Genomic DNA, 19,977 nt, shown 5'->3' with positions numbered 1-19,977 from the left:
AAAGGTTTGCTAGGGGTCTTGCTATTTATATTGTAGACCTTCTCGCTGCCTGTCTGCAACCAAAGATTTATTTCTTTCCATCTCATCCGGGGAGACAAAAAACGTCGAAGAACCAACTACTAGTTTTAGGCTTTCAGAAAAGTAGAAATGTTTTTAGTTCTATTTGTTATTTTTTCTATATAAATACGCATATTATGTAGAATAAATTTGATTTTCACCAAAAATATATTATATAGGACACAATTTTTTTTGTTAACCATAATATAGGACAATTGTTATATGCAATTATGGCAAAAAGACAATATGATAGCGTTTTTTTGTTTTATTTTAACAAAATTTTCATTATTGTCTTACGAAGCTATTTGCTAATTGGTTTTGGTAAATTCGTATAAGCTAATCCTCAAGTAAAAAAGGTAATTAACGTTCGCACACTTGAGAATTTTGAAGTAATAAAAATTAGCCGTTGTATGTACAGCTGTACAACAGTACAAGCTATTGACCGTTAAGAGTTAAGAACATCGTTTACACCGCCTAACAAAATACTTTATTTTAAAATATTCATATTTGCTCTCTTAAAGGGTCAAAATATTCTTCTCTCTCGACTCTCTTCTCTTTTATTCCGGAGGCGATAACGAAACCATCTATCTCCAAGCTTTACTCTATTCGCTTTGTTTATGCCTTTTTCTCTTTTATTTCATTCTCCTTCTTGACCTATATGGTTTCTAATTTCAGTTTTTGGTGCTTATTTAGGGTTTTTGATTTCAGTTGTTTGGTGTTTTTTTAGTTTTTTTTTTTAATTTCAATTTTTGGTGTCTATTTAGGTTTCTAATCGCGATTCTTAATTTGAAGTTTTTTTTTGCAGAGACGTTTCTTTTGGTTCGTCCTCTTTGAAAGCCATCGCAGAAGAAGTGAGAAATCCGCATATCCTATCTGACGGATCTTCTACAAGGTTGATTCTTGATTTTGTGAATTCATTGGTGTGTTTACATATTTTCATTATAAGATTATTGTATAGTCGTAAAAGCTTGGATCTTTCGCTCCAGTGATCTTTTTCACCTCTAACCTCTTTATAGCCCTTTGCTTGAATAGGATATTCGATTACTAGCTGAGGACATGTACTGTTGTTTTGTTTTGTTCTTCGCATCTTGATCCTCTAGTGTATGCATATTTCACCCTAGTTTCTGATTTCTCCATGTAAAGCTTTTATATGAGAGGTTGATTATGATCGTTACAGGGCTCTGCTATATCAGTCTTCTATTCTATCAAGCCATTCATTGACGACACCTTTCTTCCCAGGTACTTCCTCTTTCTTTAACTTTAGAAAACAAGAAAAAACATCGGTTTATTATATTAGTAGTAATGCTTGAAAACAAGTAGTTCATATTATAGCCTTTTGTAGTTTTCACCAGTCTCTAGTTAATCTGTATTCGTTATATTTCTTTCCTTTATCTTATTAGCTTCAATTTTATTTCTAGTATTTCAAATTCCCTTGTTTTCTATGTCTTTAGCGTGGATGTTTCTTTAATTCTATCTATATTACAAATGAGGTAATCTTAATTACCTCTCTTAAGTGTCCCCTGATGCCATAATGTGAACGAGCTTGTCCCATGGTTTCCTAATTGCTCGAGCTATAAAAAAATGACTCATAACGAGGTAATTTTAACTACCTCTCTGAAATGTCCTTGATGCCAAGATACATATGAGGTTGTCCCGCCTATCTATAAAACTCTGTTTCCTAGTCTCAGAGCTATAACAAAACAAGGTAATCTTAATTACCTTTCTGAAATGTCCCTGGAGATTTGAACACAGAGCTTGTCCCACGATTTACTAGTCTCAGAGCTATAATGAAGCAAGGTAATGAAATGTCCCTGATGATAAAACACAGAGCTTGTCCCACGGTTTACTAGTCCCTGGTGATAGAACACAGAGCTTGTCCCATGGTTTACTAGTCTCAGAGCTATAATGAAGCAAGGTAATGAAATGTCCCTGATGATAAAACACAGAGCTTGTCCCACAGTTTACTAGTCTCAGAGCGATAAAATGAAACAAGGTAATCTTAATTACCTTTCTAAAATGTCCCTGATGATAAAACACAGAGCTTGTCCCACGGTTTACTAGTCTCAGAGCGATAAAATGAAACAAGGTAATCTTAATTACCTTTCTGAAATGTCCCTGATGATAGAACTCAGAGCTTGTCCCACTGTTTAATAGTCTCAGAGCTATAATATGAAACAAGGTAATCTTAATTACCTTTCTGAATGTCCCTGATGATTGAACAAAGAGCTTGTACAAATGCCTCGTACTGCAGGTAATTTTAATTACCTCTTTGAAGTGTCCCTGATGCCATAATGTAAATGAGCTTGTCCCACTGTTTCTATAAACAAATGCCTCGTGTCTTAGAATCAAGGTAATCCTAATTACCTTGAAACGTCCCTGATGCTGTAACACCAAATGAGCTTGTTCCGACTCTTTGAATAACAAAAAATGGCTCGTCCGAGAAGTAAGGTAATATTAGTTACCTCTCTGATGCGTCTCTAATGCTAGAAAACGAGTATGCCCCGCTTCTTTGAATAACTCGGTGCCCTAGTCACTCGAGCTTTACAAATGACTCGTAACAAGGTAATCTTAATTACCTCCCTGCTGTCATGTCAGAACACTTGAGATTGTCCCACATGTTTATAAGAACTCGTTTCCTAGTCTTGGAGCAAAATGCTCTGTAACAAGGTAATCTTAATTACCTTTCTGAAATGTCTCTGATGATAAAACCAAAGAGCTTGTCCCTGAAAGTCGGTTCTCCTAGTCACTCGTGCTCTACACAACGAGGTAATCTTAATTACTTCTATGAAATGTCCCTGATGACAGAACACAAGTGAGCTTTTGTCCTGCGGTAGAATCAAGTGAGTACTAACCAAATGCCTCGTAACGAGGTAATCTTAATTACCTCTCTGAAACGTCCCTACTAGTACTATGTCACTGATGCTAGGTTGCGAATGAGAATGTCTCTTAATTAATTTGGGCTACTTGGGATCCTAGTTACCTGAGTCAAACACACAAATGCCTTCGGAGTTACTTGAGATCCTAGTCCTCAAGTGAAATGTAAATAGAAGTCCCTGATGCTAGAATAAAAATGAGGTGGTCCCACCTCATTACTCAGGCATTAAACACTAATGCCTCAGATAAATGAAAGCCAAAAGGATTGTAACGAGGTAATTTTAATTACCTCTCTGAAAGGACCCTCAGCTGGCATAACACAAGTGAGCTTGTTCAGCAGTTTCCTAATCAGCGTAGAGTCAAAGGTAATCTTTATTACCTCTTTTAAATGTCCCTGAATAAGTCGGTTTACTAGTCAACCGAGCTATAAACAAATGCCTCGGAAAGGAGGTAGTCTTGATTACCTTCTCTAAGATGTCCCTGATGCCAGAACACAGATGAAGCTGTCCCGCCTGTTACTAATGCTTGTTTCCTAGTCTCAAAGCTATAACCAAAATCTCTGGAACAAGGTAATCTTAATTACCTTTCTGAAATGTCCATGATGATAGAACACAGAGCTTGTCCAGCGGGTTTCCTGGTCACAGTAGAATCGAGAATGCCTCTGATTCTAGAAATGAAAATGAGGTTGTCCCACCTTATTAAATCACTAAGGTTTTGATACCTGATGCTTGAGTTAAACACAAATGCCTCTGGAATTGCTTGAGATCCTAATCACTCAAGATAAATGAAAGGCAAAAGATTTAAGGATGGAAATGATGAGGTTGTCTCACCTCTTTCGATTACTCGGGGTTTCTGGTCAATTAAGTTAAACACAAATGCCTCGGCCCAGATCTAACGACAATGCTCAAACTAAAAGAAAAACCGAGTTTCTAGAATGAAAATGAGGTTGGGCTGCCTTCTTCAAATTACTCGGTTCCTAGTCAGCAACACAATCCTTCCCGGTTCCGAGTGTGTTAAGTGATGAGGTAACTATTTTTTCCTCCTTCTATTTCAGGTATGTGTATTTCTAACTCTCTCTGTATATGGTGCTTTATTTCTTGATCTAGTTTTTAACTCTTAAGCTTTGATCTGTTCTTGTTCTTGTTTATGCAGGTTGACCTCTATAGTACAAACATATAGAAGATCAACACAAGAATTTCATGTTTTTTTTTTCATTCGAACCTGCTGACAGATGTCGTCTAACTCCACACTGTCGAGAACTAGTGAACAATCATAGAGAAGATCAACACAAGAATTTCATGTTGTTTTTTATTTCGTTTGAACAAGCTGACAGATGTCGTCTAACTCCACCTTTTCTATCTTTCTTTGCATGTAGTTCTACTCTGGGTTTCAAAGATCACGCCAAGAGTTTCAGGTTTATTTTCTTTCCACTCTTTTATCTTTTGGGTGTGTTCTTTAAAGGATATGCATATTTCTTTTGCTTTTAGTTTCTTTAATTTGTTCTCTAAGACGTATATATTACTAGTGTGTTAATCATCTTGCAGAAGCTTGATATCCATACAGTTTCTATCCATGTTGTTTGAGTTAATGTTACGTACCTTTAAAATAAGCTTTTAATCTCAGTTTTTCTGAATCCTTATTTAGATTGTACGCTGTTGTTTATTTCTCTATATGTTGGATTGATCTCTTAAACTTTGTATTATTCTTCGGTACATAATTTTCTTTCATAAGAAAGTTGATTGTTCGGTACATAATTTTCTTTCATAAGAAAGTTGATTGTTTAGTGCTTATAAAAGCTTTGGTGACCGTAGCACTGCATCACTTTGTAATTCGAAATTGTCTCACTTAGTTTCTTCAAATTTGTTTTTTTCTCGTAATATGTTTTTATCATATTGGTAATATTGTATATAAAAGGGTATGAAAATTCTAACATAACTCGATTGTTTCAGCTTAAGTTTGATAGATTTCATGGCTCTCAAGTGATACTCTCACATACAAGTGTTTGTAATGCATAGTCATGTATTTGTTTTAGTTCTGTAAAACTTTTGGCATAGGTTCTACAATATGTCTTATGTTTCATATGCTAGTTGTATCATTTGTTGATTTGATTGCTATGTTTTATTTTCTTGCTATTAATACTACATTTCTTTGTTTGGAGAACTGAATTGGTGAGTGTAGAAGTATTGGTTATGTTTTTTAGTTGGTGGCTCGAGGTTACTTGCGATTCAGCCATACTTAGATGATGTTATTCTTGTTACCTCCATACCATGCATTTTGTATTTAAGCTTATGTGTATTAAATATGTGATTGTCTTTTGATGCCTTCCATTTACTTATCCTTAGTCTTTGATAGATAGTGCTTCTTGGACTCTCAGTCTCTTTAAAACATTGTCAGTTTTTTTCTATCTTTTTTTTTGTGGTTGTCGTTTTCTTAAGCTTTGCTTTTATGTTCTGAGTCTGTTGGCACTTTTGATGAAATGTTTTTTTAGAACTTCTTATTTTTTTAAAAAAAATCAGTGATGTTCTTGTTTGTTACCATTGTGTGCTAATATCGCTTAAGATCTGATATACTAACCGAGTTTCATGAAGTTTTGATTTAAAAGAAAAAAAAAACAAATAAAAAGTAACCAAACTTTGATCTACGACGATGCACAGTGATTTTGATTTTGGGAAATCGCGATCCTTAATTTGAAATTATGATTTTATCATATGAACAAAAACAATAAAGCATGCTTAAATATTGTTAAGAGTTGATGTAGTTAAAGATAAAATTCAATTATCCATATATGGGTGGGCTTTGGGCCGCACTAAGCACAGAAGTAACGCTATAAATTTGATCAAAATAGGATTTAGACAAGTTATATGGTAAATAACCTTGTTTTATTATGTTAGGAAGGGATGATTAGGCTGTTTCATTCAGTGGTTAAGTACCATTGAAACTGTTGAGCAAGCCAAATCATCTTGTTGCCTGCGACTAAAGGCTTTTCTTTCCATCTCATCCACATCTGATTCATGGCGGAGGTGAAACCGGAGGAAGAGGTCGATTAGCAGTAGCAGTAGTGGCAGAGAGTCGTTCAAGACCAAGAATCCATTTAGCTGTGCTGAAAGACAGAAGACGACAGCAGAGACATGACAGGATTGACCGTCCATGAGGTTGTCTTGGTCCAAAGCCAAAGTGCCGCTACTGCACAACTTCAACTCCCAAAGCCCTCGCGTTCTTCAAGTCATCTCGATGATTAATAATATATGCACAGTCTCTTGCTATTACCGAGCAGATTTCCACCATGATCATTTTTAATTAGTGTAATTTTGTATTGAATTTTAGTAATGACCCTGGTGAAATTTTGAATTTGTAAATGTATTGCTAGTGTTTTATAGTTTTGCCCCGAGTAAAAACTATTCTTAGATCCGCCACTGACTGGCTTTCCGGATCCAACCACGAGGTTAGATCATTCATAATACAAAAAGAAGATTTATGACAGCAGTTTCATTTCACTTATCCAAAAATACCAATCCTCTTGAACCAGAAGATTTCAGCCAACTCCAGGCTCTGCAAACGTTATAGAATCGAGGTTTCAAATGGATCATTATATTTATGTCGAAGAGAGGGCATAGCAATGATAAACTTAAACTCCGATATACATCATTGGATAGTGTTCAAGTGGTACAAATAAAAATAAGTTAAACCTGCAGCAGATGCACTGGCAGTCTTGCTCGAATGAACATCCACAATATGATCAATGTCTTTTCAAGAATATCTAAAATATATCAAGCTGGTAAATGCAAACGTGGTCTTTAGTGAGGTGGCAGGAAATAAAGAACAGTTTATTCAAATTTTTGCTCTCTTCTTAGTCCTTTTCTGTTTCCAGTTATTTTGGAAACGTCCCCCACCATGTAGAAGTACAAACAGATTACAAATACAAAAAGATTTCACTGTCTTAAATTTTTTTTTTTTAAAACAAACAAACAAAAGGTTTCAAACTTCAAGATATTTAGCCACCGTCTGAACATCTTTATCTCCTCTTCCGCTGAAGTTCAAGACCACTCTAGCTCCGTCCGGTAACGTGGGACACAGCTTCTCGAGGTGAGCTAGTGCGTGAGAGGTCTCCAGTGCCGGGATGATTCCCTCTAACCGCGAAACTCTCTTGAACGCTACAAACACACATAAGGTGAGATATGAAACTACAGAACAGAACAGAACAGGTTCTAAGGTATGCATTACCTTCCAACGCTTCTTCATCGGTTACGCTAAAGTATTCAGCTCGTCCCATGTCTTTAAGGAAACTGTGCTCCGGTCCAACTCCAGGGTAGTCCAATCTGTAAGAAAATTCCAAAACAGTTATGATGGCTAGTGGATCATTAAATACAGAGTTAGGAGTTTTATCTTTACCCTGCACTGATGGAGTGAGGTTCAATGATTTGACCATCATCATCTTGCAGCAAGTAACTCATAGCACCATGTAGAACACCAACATCTCCCTTTGTCAACGTAGCAGCGTGTTTACCACTATCCACTCCAAATCCCGCAGCTTCCACACCGATCAACCTGACCTCTGTATCATCCACAAACTCATGGAAGAGTCCCATCGCGTTCGAACCCCCACCAACACAAGCAACCAAGACATCCGGCTTCCCTCCCCATTTCTCCATCGCTTGTCTCCTCGTTTCTTTACCTATCACCGCGTGAAAGTCTCTGACCATCATAGGGTAAGGATGAGGACCCGCCACGGATCCCAATATGTAATGTGTAGTCTCAACGTTTGTCACCCAATCTCTTATCGCTTCTGATGTAGCATCCTTCAACGTTGCTGTTCCAGAGTGAACTCCTCTCACCTATAACACCACCACAACAAAGGCTTCAATAAAACAATTAAAGAAACGGAGGAAGAGTCTTCTTGAGCATTATTACCTCGGCACCAAGAAGTCGCATCCTGAACACATTGAGCGCTTGTCTCTCCATATCTTGAGCACCCATATAGATAATGCAGTCCAGACCAAAACGAGCACACACGGTAGCTGTAGCCACACCGTGCTGACCAGCTCCCGTCTCAGCGATAATCCTCTTCTTCCCCAAACGCTTGGCGAGAAGAGCCTGAGCGACGGCGTTGTTTATCTTGTGCGCTCCTGTGTGGTTCAGGTCTTCTCTCTTCAAGTATATAAGAGGACCTTCTCCGTTCTCGCGGCGGTAATGCTCCGTAAGCCTCTCCGCAAAATACAGAGGGCTTTCTCTACCCACGTAGTCTTTCAAGATCCCAGCCAACTCTCTCTAACAAAGATTCATCGAACACAAAAAGACAAAACTCAGACATAGAACAAGAACGGCCCAAAGATCCAAACTTTATCTATAATCCCAAAGACCCACAACGTCAAAATACAGAGGGCTTTAACGAAGATTCATCAACAGACAAAAAGACAAAACTCAGACATAGAAAAAGAAGGACAAAGATCCAAACTTTATCTATAATCCCAACGACCCACAACGTAAAAATGTTAACTTTATAATTCGAATCAAGAAAGGTACCTGGAAATCATCGTCGGCGGCGAGGGAATGAAAAGCAGATTCGAGCTCAGAGAGAGCGTGCATTAGCGTCTCGGGGACATACTTGCCACCAAACTTCCCGAACCGACCGAACGAATCGGGTCGTTGCCAGAGAGACGGGTCGGACATGAGGACAGGCGGGTCCTTGGCGATGGTGCAGGAGACGGAGAAGGATGGCCTTGAGCGAGACGATGGCAGAGGTGTGAATTTGAGAGCTTTGGAGGGGGATCTCGAATGGGTTATTAGAGAAGAGGATGGGGAAGGAGCTGAAGAAACGGAGGTTCGGAAAGAAGCGACGGTGCTTGAGGCTGCCATTACCGAATCTCTTTCTTTCTCAGTCGATATATGTCCCTTCCTCCTTGAATATCCCAATTGTTTCCAAAGTAAGGGTTTTTATAGATCCTTTAGGAATTAAAAAACATTGAAAAATGTTGATAATATTTCTTTTACCAAACAAAAAGTAAGTTGGTAGGAAGGAAGAAGATGTGATTAGATTTATAACACATGGTTTCAAAACATATTCGAATGAGCCGTCAGTACCTACCATCTGTTTCATTAGCGTACTTTTATTTTATAAAGTGTGGACATTTAGGTTTGATCACGGTTTTGATTTGGTTTACTTGGGTCTAAAACACTTTAACCAAAATCAATCTAATAAATTAGTTTGTATTCATTTTGGTTTAGTTTTAGTTCGGTTTAGTTTTGAATCGGTTTGATTTGTGTTTAGTTATGTCTAATCTAGTGTTCAGTCAATTTGATTTTTTAGTTTTTCTTTCTAGTTTAGTTACAAAAATATAAACAAATGATCATTTGACATTATTTTTTTTTATATCTAAACGTAAATTCAAATATCAAAAATAAAAATATAGAAAATGTAGTCTAATAATTTTATGTTATTATCTTTAAACGGAATATAAATATCATAGGTGATTTTTCGGTTTTGATGTTAATGCATGAGATTCAAATTCTTTTATTTGTTTTTATATATTCATTTAGAAAATATAAAATATATAAGTTACATTTATTTTTAGGTTAAATATATAAATATATTAAATCTTAATATCACTAGTATATTTAATTAAGAGTTACATATGTGTTGTAATTATTCAAATTCAATTCTAGTGTTGCAAACGTGTTACTCTTGATTAATTACGGTTGTGTTAATATAATTTTTTAAAATGTAAATGTTAACATATCCATGATTAATAAAGCGTAAGAAGACTGCAATACTAGCTTTAAATTTGAGTCATTACAACACATATATAATTTTTATAAGAACGTTTTATGATAGGATCAAAATATTTACGAATATATCTCTTAAATAAAATTAAAATTTAATTAATTAATTATTTTTGTTAATTTTACTAAATAATTATGAATTTATTTTTATTAAATGACTATTTAGCGTTTTAGAACAAAATTATACACATCACGCGAACAAAAATAGATTATGTGGCAGCTGATATGGCGATTGGTGTATGATTTCGCCAAAAGATTATAAATCATGTATGTTTTGATAGTATCATATAAATTCATATATGTTTTGACACCGCCATATAAATAGGGTATGAATTAAACATATCAACGATATGTTGGGTATGAAATTACCGTTTTCTCGACTATGAATACAATGTATCACTTATTTTGATTAATCCACTAAAATGTGACAAAGTGTTACTATTCATGTGTATAGATTATTGTTATCTAATCAAATATGAAACATACTTTTGTTTTTTCACAACTTGTCTGTCTAGTGTCTACTTCCTCCGTTTCAAATTATATGTCGTTTTAGAGGAAATTTTTTGTTTTAAAATAAGTGTCATTTTCGGTTTTTAATGCAAAATTTATTGACAATATTCTCTTTTCTATTTTTCTATTGGTTGATACATGGTTAGCTGTATTGGTAATAGTGTTTTTATTTTGGAAATATGTAAAATTAAATGTTTTCTTAATCTGTGTGCATAAGGTTAGAACGACATATAATATGAAACGGAGGGAGTACTATTTTTTCCGTCTATAACTAATCCGTCCAAATTTCTCATGTCCAAACCTCAACGTCCATATAATACATCATTCACGCATCTTCCACCCAAAACTCTCCAGCAACAAATATTGTGAGTTGAATTCTCAAATCAGCTCTCACGAGATCAGACTCCTTCCATACTTATTTAATTTAATTGCTTTATTATTTTGTTACAATACACTACTGTTAGTTCTTTGACATTGATTGCCCTTCTTTGATTCCTCAATTTCTCAATAATTAGATTTGCTAAACATAGTTATTTTTGGCACCATCTCTAGTTTTCCCCCTTTACATTGTTTTTTGCTATGCAAGAAATTACTTTTAAAAATCATTTTCAATTTCTTTTTAAAATCATTTATTTTACGGATAGCAATTTTTTAATTTTAACTTAAAAAAAAAATCATTTTCAAGAAATATTTTTTTTTCATTTTCAATTTTTTTAAAAATCATGTTTCTGTATCATCCTATCCTGACAATAAATTTGATGATATGGATACAAAGCAAGTTTTCTCCATCTTTAAATTTCTTGTTGATCTCTCTTAAGACAACACAGAATGATCTTGAGATCAAACTAGAAGTTCATGCGTCCAATATTGTAATGGAATTGGACAAAACATTTTGTAAACCTATATTTTCTCCACTGATGATGGTTATTGAACTCATATTGATTTTATAATGTTAACTCTTTGTACTTACTGGTACCTGCTTTTCAGTAAGAGATGCATCCTCTCATAAAGCTCAAAATTATTTCGCTTGTTAATTTCATTAAAATTCTTATGCATATTAAAAAAATTGCACCAAAATAGCTAAATATGTACAGCTCACACACACATATCCTAGGCTTCCTGTCCTCACTTGAACCCGATCTAGGTTTCTTATCCAACACCAAAATATATGTTTTTATCATGCAAGATCCCCTATACCCATCAGTGCCGGCTCTGAGGGTGTGCGGACGGTGCATTTGCACCGGGTCCTATCCTTTTAATCAATTTTCCTTATAAGAAAAAGGTCCAAATTTTAGGATTTCTGTGAAAAAGTAATAGAAATGGCGGATGAAGAACACAATCTGAAACAAAATTAGGTTTTGTCTTTTCTCATAAAGAAGAAGAACACGTGATGGATTTAAAATACACGTTAGATGGTTATATAAAAAGCCCTTAATTAAACAAGTGTTAAAATGGGCTTAAAATATTTAGTATCTTTTTCATTTTAGCACAGGGCTTGTCCAAAGTTTGAGCCGGACCTGCCTATACCCATGATATATGCAAATGTTTCATGACCAAGGATATAATGTTTGGTCAAGAAACATTTACATATAGGTATAGCACATCGGTATATGGGATTAGTAAGGTAGAAAAAAGTACTTTTTGTGCTTTGAGAAGAAACCAAGGGCGGGGTTCAACTGGGGAAGGGCAGCCTAGGATTAAGCATGGGTGAGTTGTCCATACTTAGCTTTTGGTAAAAAAAAGATCATTTGCATAAGAAACTTTAATGAAATTAACAAGGGAAAGCATTTTGAGTTTTATGTAATCAAATATGTAAATGTTTCTTGGACAAGGTACCTTGATAGAATGCTTGGTCCCAGAGCTTTTATTTTGTATTTACATGGACTATTTCTTGGACCGCTGCGAATAAAAAACTGGATCTTAATCTTTGAGAGTTTTTGTAAGAGAACGAGGATGAGGCTTCGGAAGCACCATGTTAGCTGTAAACCCGTATCGAAATACAGGAAACACTGACATAAGCTTTTGGAAAGGATATGGAGGAACAAGAAGGTGATGATTCTTGTAAGATGTTTTTGGAAGGGATATGGAGGTAAGTTTGTTAGTAATATATATATATATATATGATGGTGCATGATTTATTACGAAGATATTTGCATGAAAGAAAAAATGATATTTGCATGAGTGTTAAGAGAATATTTTCATGAGTGTTAGGTGAAATGTTGTTGAACACCACTCCTTGTCATGTTGTTAAATAACACTTCTTGCATGTTAGTAAACAACGCTCTTGACATGTTAAACAAAACTCCTTACAATATTTTGCTAATTCTCAAGCTTCAAGCAATTTCACGTCACATATATATATGACAGTTTTATCAAAATAAGAATTGTAAAACCTATAAATCATTGATGAGTCCACATCCAATTGTTTCTAAAGTAAGGTTTTCCTTTAGGAATATAAAAAAAAAGATACTTACAAAAAACAAGCCTTCTACCAAACAAAAAGTAAGTTGGTAGGACTAAAAAGGAAGAAGATGCATGTGATTAGATTTTAAGAGCATCCGCGGGCGGACGTTTCTTGTTCTCGCTGAGAACATCCTCAACGCAAGGAACATCCTCAATGTAAATGTTTCTTGGACAAGGTACCTTGATAGAATGCTTGGTCCCAGAGCTTTTATTTTGTATTTACATGGACTATTTCTTGGACCGCTGCGAATAAAAAACTGGATCTTAATCTTTGAGAGTTTTTGTAAGAGAACGAGGATGAGGCTTCGGAAGCACCATGATAGCTGTAAACCCGTATCGAAATACAGGAAACACTGACAGAAGCTTTTGGAAAGGATATGGAGGAACAAGAAGGTGATGATTCTTGTAAGATGTTTTTGGAAGGGATATGGAGGTAAGTTCGTTAGTAATATATATATATGGTGGTGTATGATTTATTACGAAGATATTTGCATGAAAGAAAAAATGATATTTGCATGAGTGTTAAGAGAATATTTTCATGAGTGTTAGGTGAAATGTTGTTGAACACCACTCCTTGTCATGTTGTTAAATAACACTCCTTGCATGTTAGTAAACAACGCTCTTGACATGTTAAACAAAACTCCTTACAATATTTTGCTAATTCTTAAGCTTCAAGCAATTTCACGTCACATATATATATGACAGTTTTATCAAAATAAGAATTATAAAACCTATAAATCATTGATGAGTCCACATCCAATTGTTTCTAAAGTAAGGTTTTCCTTTAGGAATATAAAAAAAAAAGATACTTAAAAAAAACAAGCCTTCTACCAAACAAAAAGTAAGTTGGTAGGACTAAAAAGGAAGAAGATGCATGTGATTAGATTTTAAGAGCATCCGCGGGCGGACGTTTCTTGTTCTTGCTGAGAACATCCTCAACGCAAAGAACATCCTCAATGTAAATGTTTCTTGGACAAGGTACCTTGATAGAATGCTTGGTCCCAGAGCTTTTATTTTGTATTTACATGGACTATTTCTTGGACCACTGCGAATAAAAAACTGGATCTTAATCTTTGAGAGTTTTTGTAAGAGAACGAGGATGAGGCTTCGGAAGCACCATGTTAGCTGTAAACCCGTATCGAAATACAGGAAACACTGACAGAAGCTTTTGGAAAGGATATGGAGGAACAAGAAGGTGATGATTCTTGTAAGATGTTTTTGGAAGGGATATGGAGGTAAGTTTGTTAGTAATATATATATATATATATATATATATATATGGTGGTGTATGATTTATTACGAAGATATTTGCATGAAAGAAAAAATGATATTTGCATGAGTGTTAAGAGAATATTTTCATGAGTGTTAGGTGAAATGTTGTTGAACACCACTCCTTGTCATGTTGTTAAATAACACTCCTTGCATGTTAGTAAACAACGCTCTTGACATGTTAAACAAAATTCCTTACAATATTTTGCTAATTCTCAAGCTTCAAGCAATTTCACGTCACATATATATATGACAGTTTTATCAAAATAAGAATTGTAAAACCTATAAATCATTGATGAGTCCACATCCAATTGTTTCCAAAGTAAGGTTTTCCTTTAGGAATATAAAAAAAAAGCTACTTAAAAAAACAAGCCTTCTACCAAACAAAAAGTAAGTTGGTAGGACTAAAAAGGAAGAAGATGCATGTGATTAGATTTTAAGAGCATCTGCGGGCGGACGTTTCTTGTTCCCGCTGAGAACATCCTCAACGCAAGGAGCTTAGGGAATGGTTAGGATTTTTTAATTAAGAAGAAGAAGAAGCGCTTGATTAAGCGTCCCATATCTGCTGTTGCTCAAACTGTTTGCGGGTTCACTGATACGTGGCGTCCTACGATTAGTTCATTTATTATTATTATTATTTTTAATCCGAAAAAAATAGAATTTTTTAAGCACCCCCATTTTAATCTCTTTGGATTGAGGATGCTCTGAGTACCTCAAGTATTGAAAAATATTTAAAAATGAAAAAGGAAGAAAGAGAAACAAAAAGTGAAAAGAGAAGAAGAAGAGCCTCTTTCGGAGAAGAAATGTTTCTTTTCACTTCGTGGACTTGATATCCATTTGTCATTATCTAATTAGATTATTTTTGATATAATTCTTTTAAAACATTAAAAATTTAATTACAAAACTAAATATGCTAAAATATTGTTATAATAACATGGAGAGATTGTGGTTGAGAGACTTAACCACTAATATTGCTCTAACACATGGTTTCAAAAACATATATTAGATTTTAACCATTAAGTATAAAGACTCAGCATATCTTTCTTGTGTTTTTAATTTTTTTTTTCAATTACTATACAATAAAACATGCTCCTTGCGCATGCGAAATTTTGGAAAAAATATTTAATTCTAGTCGTATGAAAAACATAACTTACATTAAATCGGTTTCTTTAAACATAATCACTTTAACTTTTTTTTTGTCATCGACGCTACATACTCAATTAACATTCTGTAAACCAAATAGGTAACTCTGAATCCATGTGAACAACGAAGAGCGATTGAACCCTCGCACTGCGCGCAAGACTGTCCGCTCTTGTATTTTGCGTCATTGGAACATGGATTATCTCCGAGTGGGTGAAGCTCAGCTTCAAGTTTTTTATATCTGCTAGATAAGACGCAAACGCAGGCCATGCATTTGGTTCTGAAACCATCTTCACCAATTCAGAACAATCTGTTGCAAATATCACCTGAAATTGTCGTAGATTCCTCATACTTTCCATCGCCCAGATAAGGGCCTCCACCTCTGAATGAAGGGAAGAAATACTAGCTCTCGTGTTCCTCGCGTCCATCAAACCTTCCAATGTGCTATACCAGCCTTGTCCTGGGAAGAGATCTCTTTCTTTCCAGAAACCATCCGTGAAACACCACCTACCTTATATATCTGGCAAGGTATCAAGAATTCCTTCCCCCTGAGAAGATTCCCTATGTGGAATAGTTGCATGGGCCTCCAGCCAAACTCTTGATTCAGTTTCTGCCAGCTGAAGAGTATCTCTGGGGTCTATGTTGATATTGCTGAAAATCATATTGTTCCGACCTTTCCAAATATACCATAAAATCCAAGCAAATTGGTGACTTGATACTGGCGTTGGGCATTCAAAAAAAACATGATTTATTGATTCCACTTCTGCTCCGCATCTTGCACAATGTAAGTCCCCTTTAAACCCTCTTGTTCTCAGTCTCTCTTTTACCGAAATGCATCATGTCACTATTTGCCTAAGAAAATGCTTTATTTTTTGGTGGACACTGAATCTTCCAACAAAAAGCCTTCAGAGCAGTTGTATCTGGACCGTTAAACACGAATCTCCTTATCAATATCCGGGTACACTCTCTCCACTTGATAACCAGTTTTAATTGTATATTCCCCATTTTTCGTGAAATGCCAACAATCTGTATCCACAAATAAATTTCGACTCAGAGGCAAACTCACAATAATTTTTGCGTCCTCCGGAGTCACCTGATCCCGAATCGCTTGTGAGTTCCATGTGCGTGACGCAGTGTTGATAAGAGAGGCTACTGTGAGATGAGGATCAACAAATTTAATATAAATTCAGACTTTTGTATAACTTTATTTTAATTGAATGACCAATAGGGAATCATAGTTAAATTTTGTATATAGGTCCAGGCTATAACTTCACTTGTACTTATATGTACATAAATTTTAGATTTTCCTTAAGTTTGAACATATACTCTCTCTTCGTTAAATATGAATCAAAGAACGAAGAGACGAAAAATATAAATAAATTAACACTCATTAATTAATTTCTATAGTTGATGATAGTAGGCAACCATTTTTTGAAAACTTGCGAGAAATAGTTTGCGTAGAGTAACTTGCAATAAAATAAGTTTCTTCGTATTTAAATAGCAAGTATAGAAACATATATTTCTCATTTAATATCCTTTATAGAGAAAGTTTTAAGAACCTGATACTAATCTTTTTTGGTATGACAGGAAATAAGTAACACGTTACCGCTAGAATTTTACCAAAAAATGTTACCGCTAAGAAAATGGAATGAAAACAAAGTAATATTCATGAATAATATATGCTATGTTTTTAACACCATGTTGGGGGTTTTTTTTTGATCAACCACCATGTTGGGTTTATGTAATATAATATGTTGCATAATAATAAATTATATATTGTAGATTTTTTTGTGTGTAAAATATGTAATTCAATTAACCCCAGGTGAATAATCTTCTTCCTTTCTTTGTCTTCTTTGCTTTATGATTCTTACAGAGGAAGAACACATTATATTCCTCCTCTATTTCGAGTTTCTTTAATCGTTTATTTATGAGCTCTTACTCTTGCTCTGCTTTTTGGATAGATTATCACTGTAAGACTTCAAGAAGGAATTGAGTACATTTAACCAAAAACAAAGGAGGAATAATCGAAGGAAGTCAAGGATTGAAGTACAAATCAAGAAAATAATGCAGGTTAGAGAATCGATATGCTTGCAATCTAGACTAAGAAATATTACTTTTGTATTTAAAGTATTCTTCAACCTGTAACTATCGTTTTGTGGGGGTTTTTAAAGTATTGACCAGATATAGAGTTTCTACAGATAATTCCACAAAAAATGTATGATGAGAGAGGGGTTATTATAAGTTGATTATGTGGTCTGTGAGTCTGTGAAATGAGATCTCTGTAATTCACGGTTGTGGATCCCAACTGGCAAAATCTGGTCGCCAACCTCTTCAACCACTTGTTTCACAGGTAATACTGCAGCTTACATACAAATCATATGTACTTGAATCAACGTCCAAACATAGTTATTTAATCGCTCTAGTAAAAATAATTATAGGCAGGTACAATAATAAAAATACATTTAAGATAAAATATCACATTATTCTTTATAAAATGTGATATTAGTGAATTCATTCATTCTTCTGAAAGTCAATACAATAGTGTTTCAATCCTAAACTCGCATCCCTCTATTATTGGTGTGTCCATTATAGTTAATCGGGTTGTTTGGTTATATGAAAGGACTTATAGCACTAGAACTGAATAAATTTGTTTATTAATGTCGGAGATAACTATACCTCTTAATTTAAAGCCTATATTTTAATATAAATATCTTTGTGAAACCTCAAAAATAAAAAAAAATAGATATATGATAGATTTTTCTGATTATAAAACTATTAGTTTGCCTCATACAAATGTATGAAAAGTCATCTTTTTGGCTAACTTTCTAAGTATCATAAGGAAGTTTTGTAATTTTGATTTACACCATACAAGTGGATAGTGATTAGCTAATTCCCTTATGACTAAATTACTAAATGCGTCATATTATTTCAATGACTCTTATGGTTATAGAAGATTTATGATGGACCATATCAAAGAAAAGATTTATCATGGATACACTCCTTATTTGACCAAAACCTACAATGAGTTATATATATATGTGTGTGTCTATGTGATTCACATCTAAGCCATTTGAGATCTCATATCGCAGACACATCTCTTGTTTCAAAATTCTAAATTTCTATTACAACAATGGATTCGAGTGCTCAACCAATCGAATTGTCGAGTCTACCTGATGAGGTTCTAATCCTCATCATTTCTCGTTTGCCTTTTGGGGATTGTGTTCGGACGAGCATTCTCTCCAAGCGGTGGATGAATCTGTACCTTGAGAGGATTGACGATCTTTTTAATCCTATCCAGTGATGTTTTTGAATTTGGTTTATAAACTGTAACAATGGATTTTCATGTATGAATCCATTTATGTTTGTTTCGATGTGTTTGTTTTATGAATAAGAACCTCTGGAAAAATGAGGACTTGATCATCTCTGTGGACCCAAGATAATAATAAATGTGCGGAGTAACAATTAAATTAAATATTTAGTTAGTGTTTTTCTTGTTCATTTCATGTTTCAAGTTTCAAATTCGCTTGCATGTATTTACAAAATTTCATTTACAATATCTAGTTGAATTCTGTCACTTTACTTTTCTCTTTTGCTTTTAGAACATTTTTGGCTTAGTTAAAATGATATATGTACATGTTTTCTCGTTCATCAACTGAATTTCCTCCAAATGTCTTTTTGGTATCTGTGGATTTTCATCATTTACGGCGAGAATATATTCTGTGTTTTCAGTTTTCTTAATTGATGTATCACATCTCTCTTTTCAATAATCTAGAGTTTTCTATAGAATTATTTTGAGAAATTGTTAGAAATACCACAAGTTAATTACTATTTCTCAAAAAATACCACCAATCAAAAAATACACTAACATTTTGTTTATTGAGGAAAACAATTATTGTTTTTTGAGTTTGAATTGGCTATAAAATGATTAGAAGACCCATATGATCAAATAATAGATTGTGAATTCATTTATTCTTCTGAAAGTCGATACAATAGTGTTTCAATCCTAAAACCTCATCCCTCTATTATTGGTGTGTCCATTATAGTTAATCGGTTTGTTTGGTTATATGAAAGGATTTAAAGCCCTATAACTGAATAAATTTGTTTATTAATGTCGGAGATAAGTATGCCTCTTAATCTAAAGCCTATATTTTAATAGAAATATATCTTTCTGAAACCTCAAAAATAAAAATTTAGATATGATAGATTTTAACTGATTTATAAAACTATTAGTTTGCATCATGAAAGTGTATGAAGAGTCGTCTTTTTGACTAACTTTCTAAGTATCTATAAGGATGTTTATAATTTTGATTTACACCATACAAGTGGATAGTGATTAGTTAATTCCCTTATGACTAACTTACTAAATGCGTCCTAGTATTTCAATGATTCTTATGGTTATAGAAGATTTATCATGCACCATATCAAAGAAAAGATTTATCATGGACACACTCCTTATTTGACCAAAACCTAGAATGAGTTTGTGTGTGTGTGTGTGTGTGTGTGTGTGTGTGTGTGTGTGTGTGTGTGTGTGTGTGTGTGTGTGTGTGTGTGTGTGTGTGTGTGTGTGTGTGTGTGTGTGTGTGTGTGTGTGTGTGTGTGTGATGTTTTCAAATTTGGTTTATCAACAGTAACAATGGATGTTCATGAATGAATCCATTTATGTTTGTTTCAATGTGGTTGTTTTATGAATAAGAACCTCTAGAAAAATGAGAACTTGGTCATCTTTGTGGACCAAAGATAATAATAAATGTGTGGAAAAACAATTAAATTAAATTAAATATTTAGTTAATGTTTTTCTTGTTCATTTCATGTTTCGAATTTGCTTGCATGTATTTACAAAATTTCATTTACAATATCTAGTTGAATTCTGTCACTTTCCTTTTCTCT

At 34.3% G+C, this 19,977-nt stretch overlaps 1 protein-coding gene and 2 long non-coding RNA genes across 15 annotated transcripts; 2 read left to right on the top strand and 1 right to left on the bottom strand.

Moving 5' to 3' along the window:
- The first annotated feature begins 559 nt into the window (after nucleotides 1-559).
- On the top strand, nucleotides 560-6,307 carry LOC108827441 (uncharacterized). 3 transcript variants are annotated; one of them, XR_008939036.1, is made up of 4 exons: nucleotides 560-949; nucleotides 1,235-3,956; nucleotides 4,084-4,345; nucleotides 5,823-6,307. It is a non-coding gene; the product is annotated as an uncharacterized LOC108827441 (long non-coding RNA). The 3 variants fall into 3 exon arrangements; XR_008939037.1 differs by having other exon boundaries at nucleotides 1,235-3,985; nucleotides 5,827-6,307; XR_001945666.2 differs by having other exon boundaries at nucleotides 1,235-3,985.
- A 427-nt stretch (nucleotides 6,308-6,734) lies between these two features.
- LOC108823654 (tryptophan synthase beta chain 1, chloroplastic) lies at nucleotides 6,735-12,192 on the bottom strand. Its single transcript, XM_018596909.2, has 6 exons — nucleotides 12,055-12,192; nucleotides 8,452-8,871; nucleotides 7,840-8,196; nucleotides 7,321-7,763; nucleotides 7,153-7,247; nucleotides 6,735-7,082 (listed from the first exon to the last, which is right to left on the bottom strand). Exons 2-6 carry the CDS (start codon nucleotides 8,782-8,784, stop codon nucleotides 6,907-6,909), a joined length of 1,404 nt encoding a protein of 467 aa, XP_018452411.1. The 5' UTR covers nucleotides 8,785-8,871; nucleotides 12,055-12,192; the 3' UTR covers nucleotides 6,735-6,906.
- A 255-nt stretch (nucleotides 12,193-12,447) lies between these two features.
- Nucleotides 12,448-18,565, top strand: LOC108826852 (uncharacterized). Of its 11 annotated transcripts, none has more exons than XR_008939028.1 (4): nucleotides 12,448-13,916; nucleotides 15,194-16,048; nucleotides 17,052-17,440; nucleotides 18,180-18,565. It is a non-coding gene; the product is annotated as an uncharacterized LOC108826852 (long non-coding RNA). The 11 variants fall into 11 exon arrangements; XR_008939030.1 differs by lacking the exon at nucleotides 18,180-18,565 and having other exon boundaries at nucleotides 15,194-15,874; nucleotides 15,993-16,048; nucleotides 17,052-18,149; XR_008939032.1 differs by lacking the exon at nucleotides 18,180-18,565 and having other exon boundaries at nucleotides 17,052-17,160; nucleotides 17,262-18,149.
- The last annotated feature ends 1,412 nt before the right edge of the window (nucleotides 18,566-19,977 follow it).

Source organism: Raphanus sativus, chromosome 9 (assembly GCF_000801105.2).
Source record: "Raphanus sativus cultivar WK10039 chromosome 9, ASM80110v3, whole genome shotgun sequence".
Taxonomy (NCBI): domain Eukaryota; kingdom Viridiplantae; phylum Streptophyta; class Magnoliopsida; order Brassicales; family Brassicaceae; genus Raphanus; species Raphanus sativus.
Note: the sequence above shows the minus strand (reverse complement) of the source record. Positions and strands in the feature narration are given on the sequence as shown.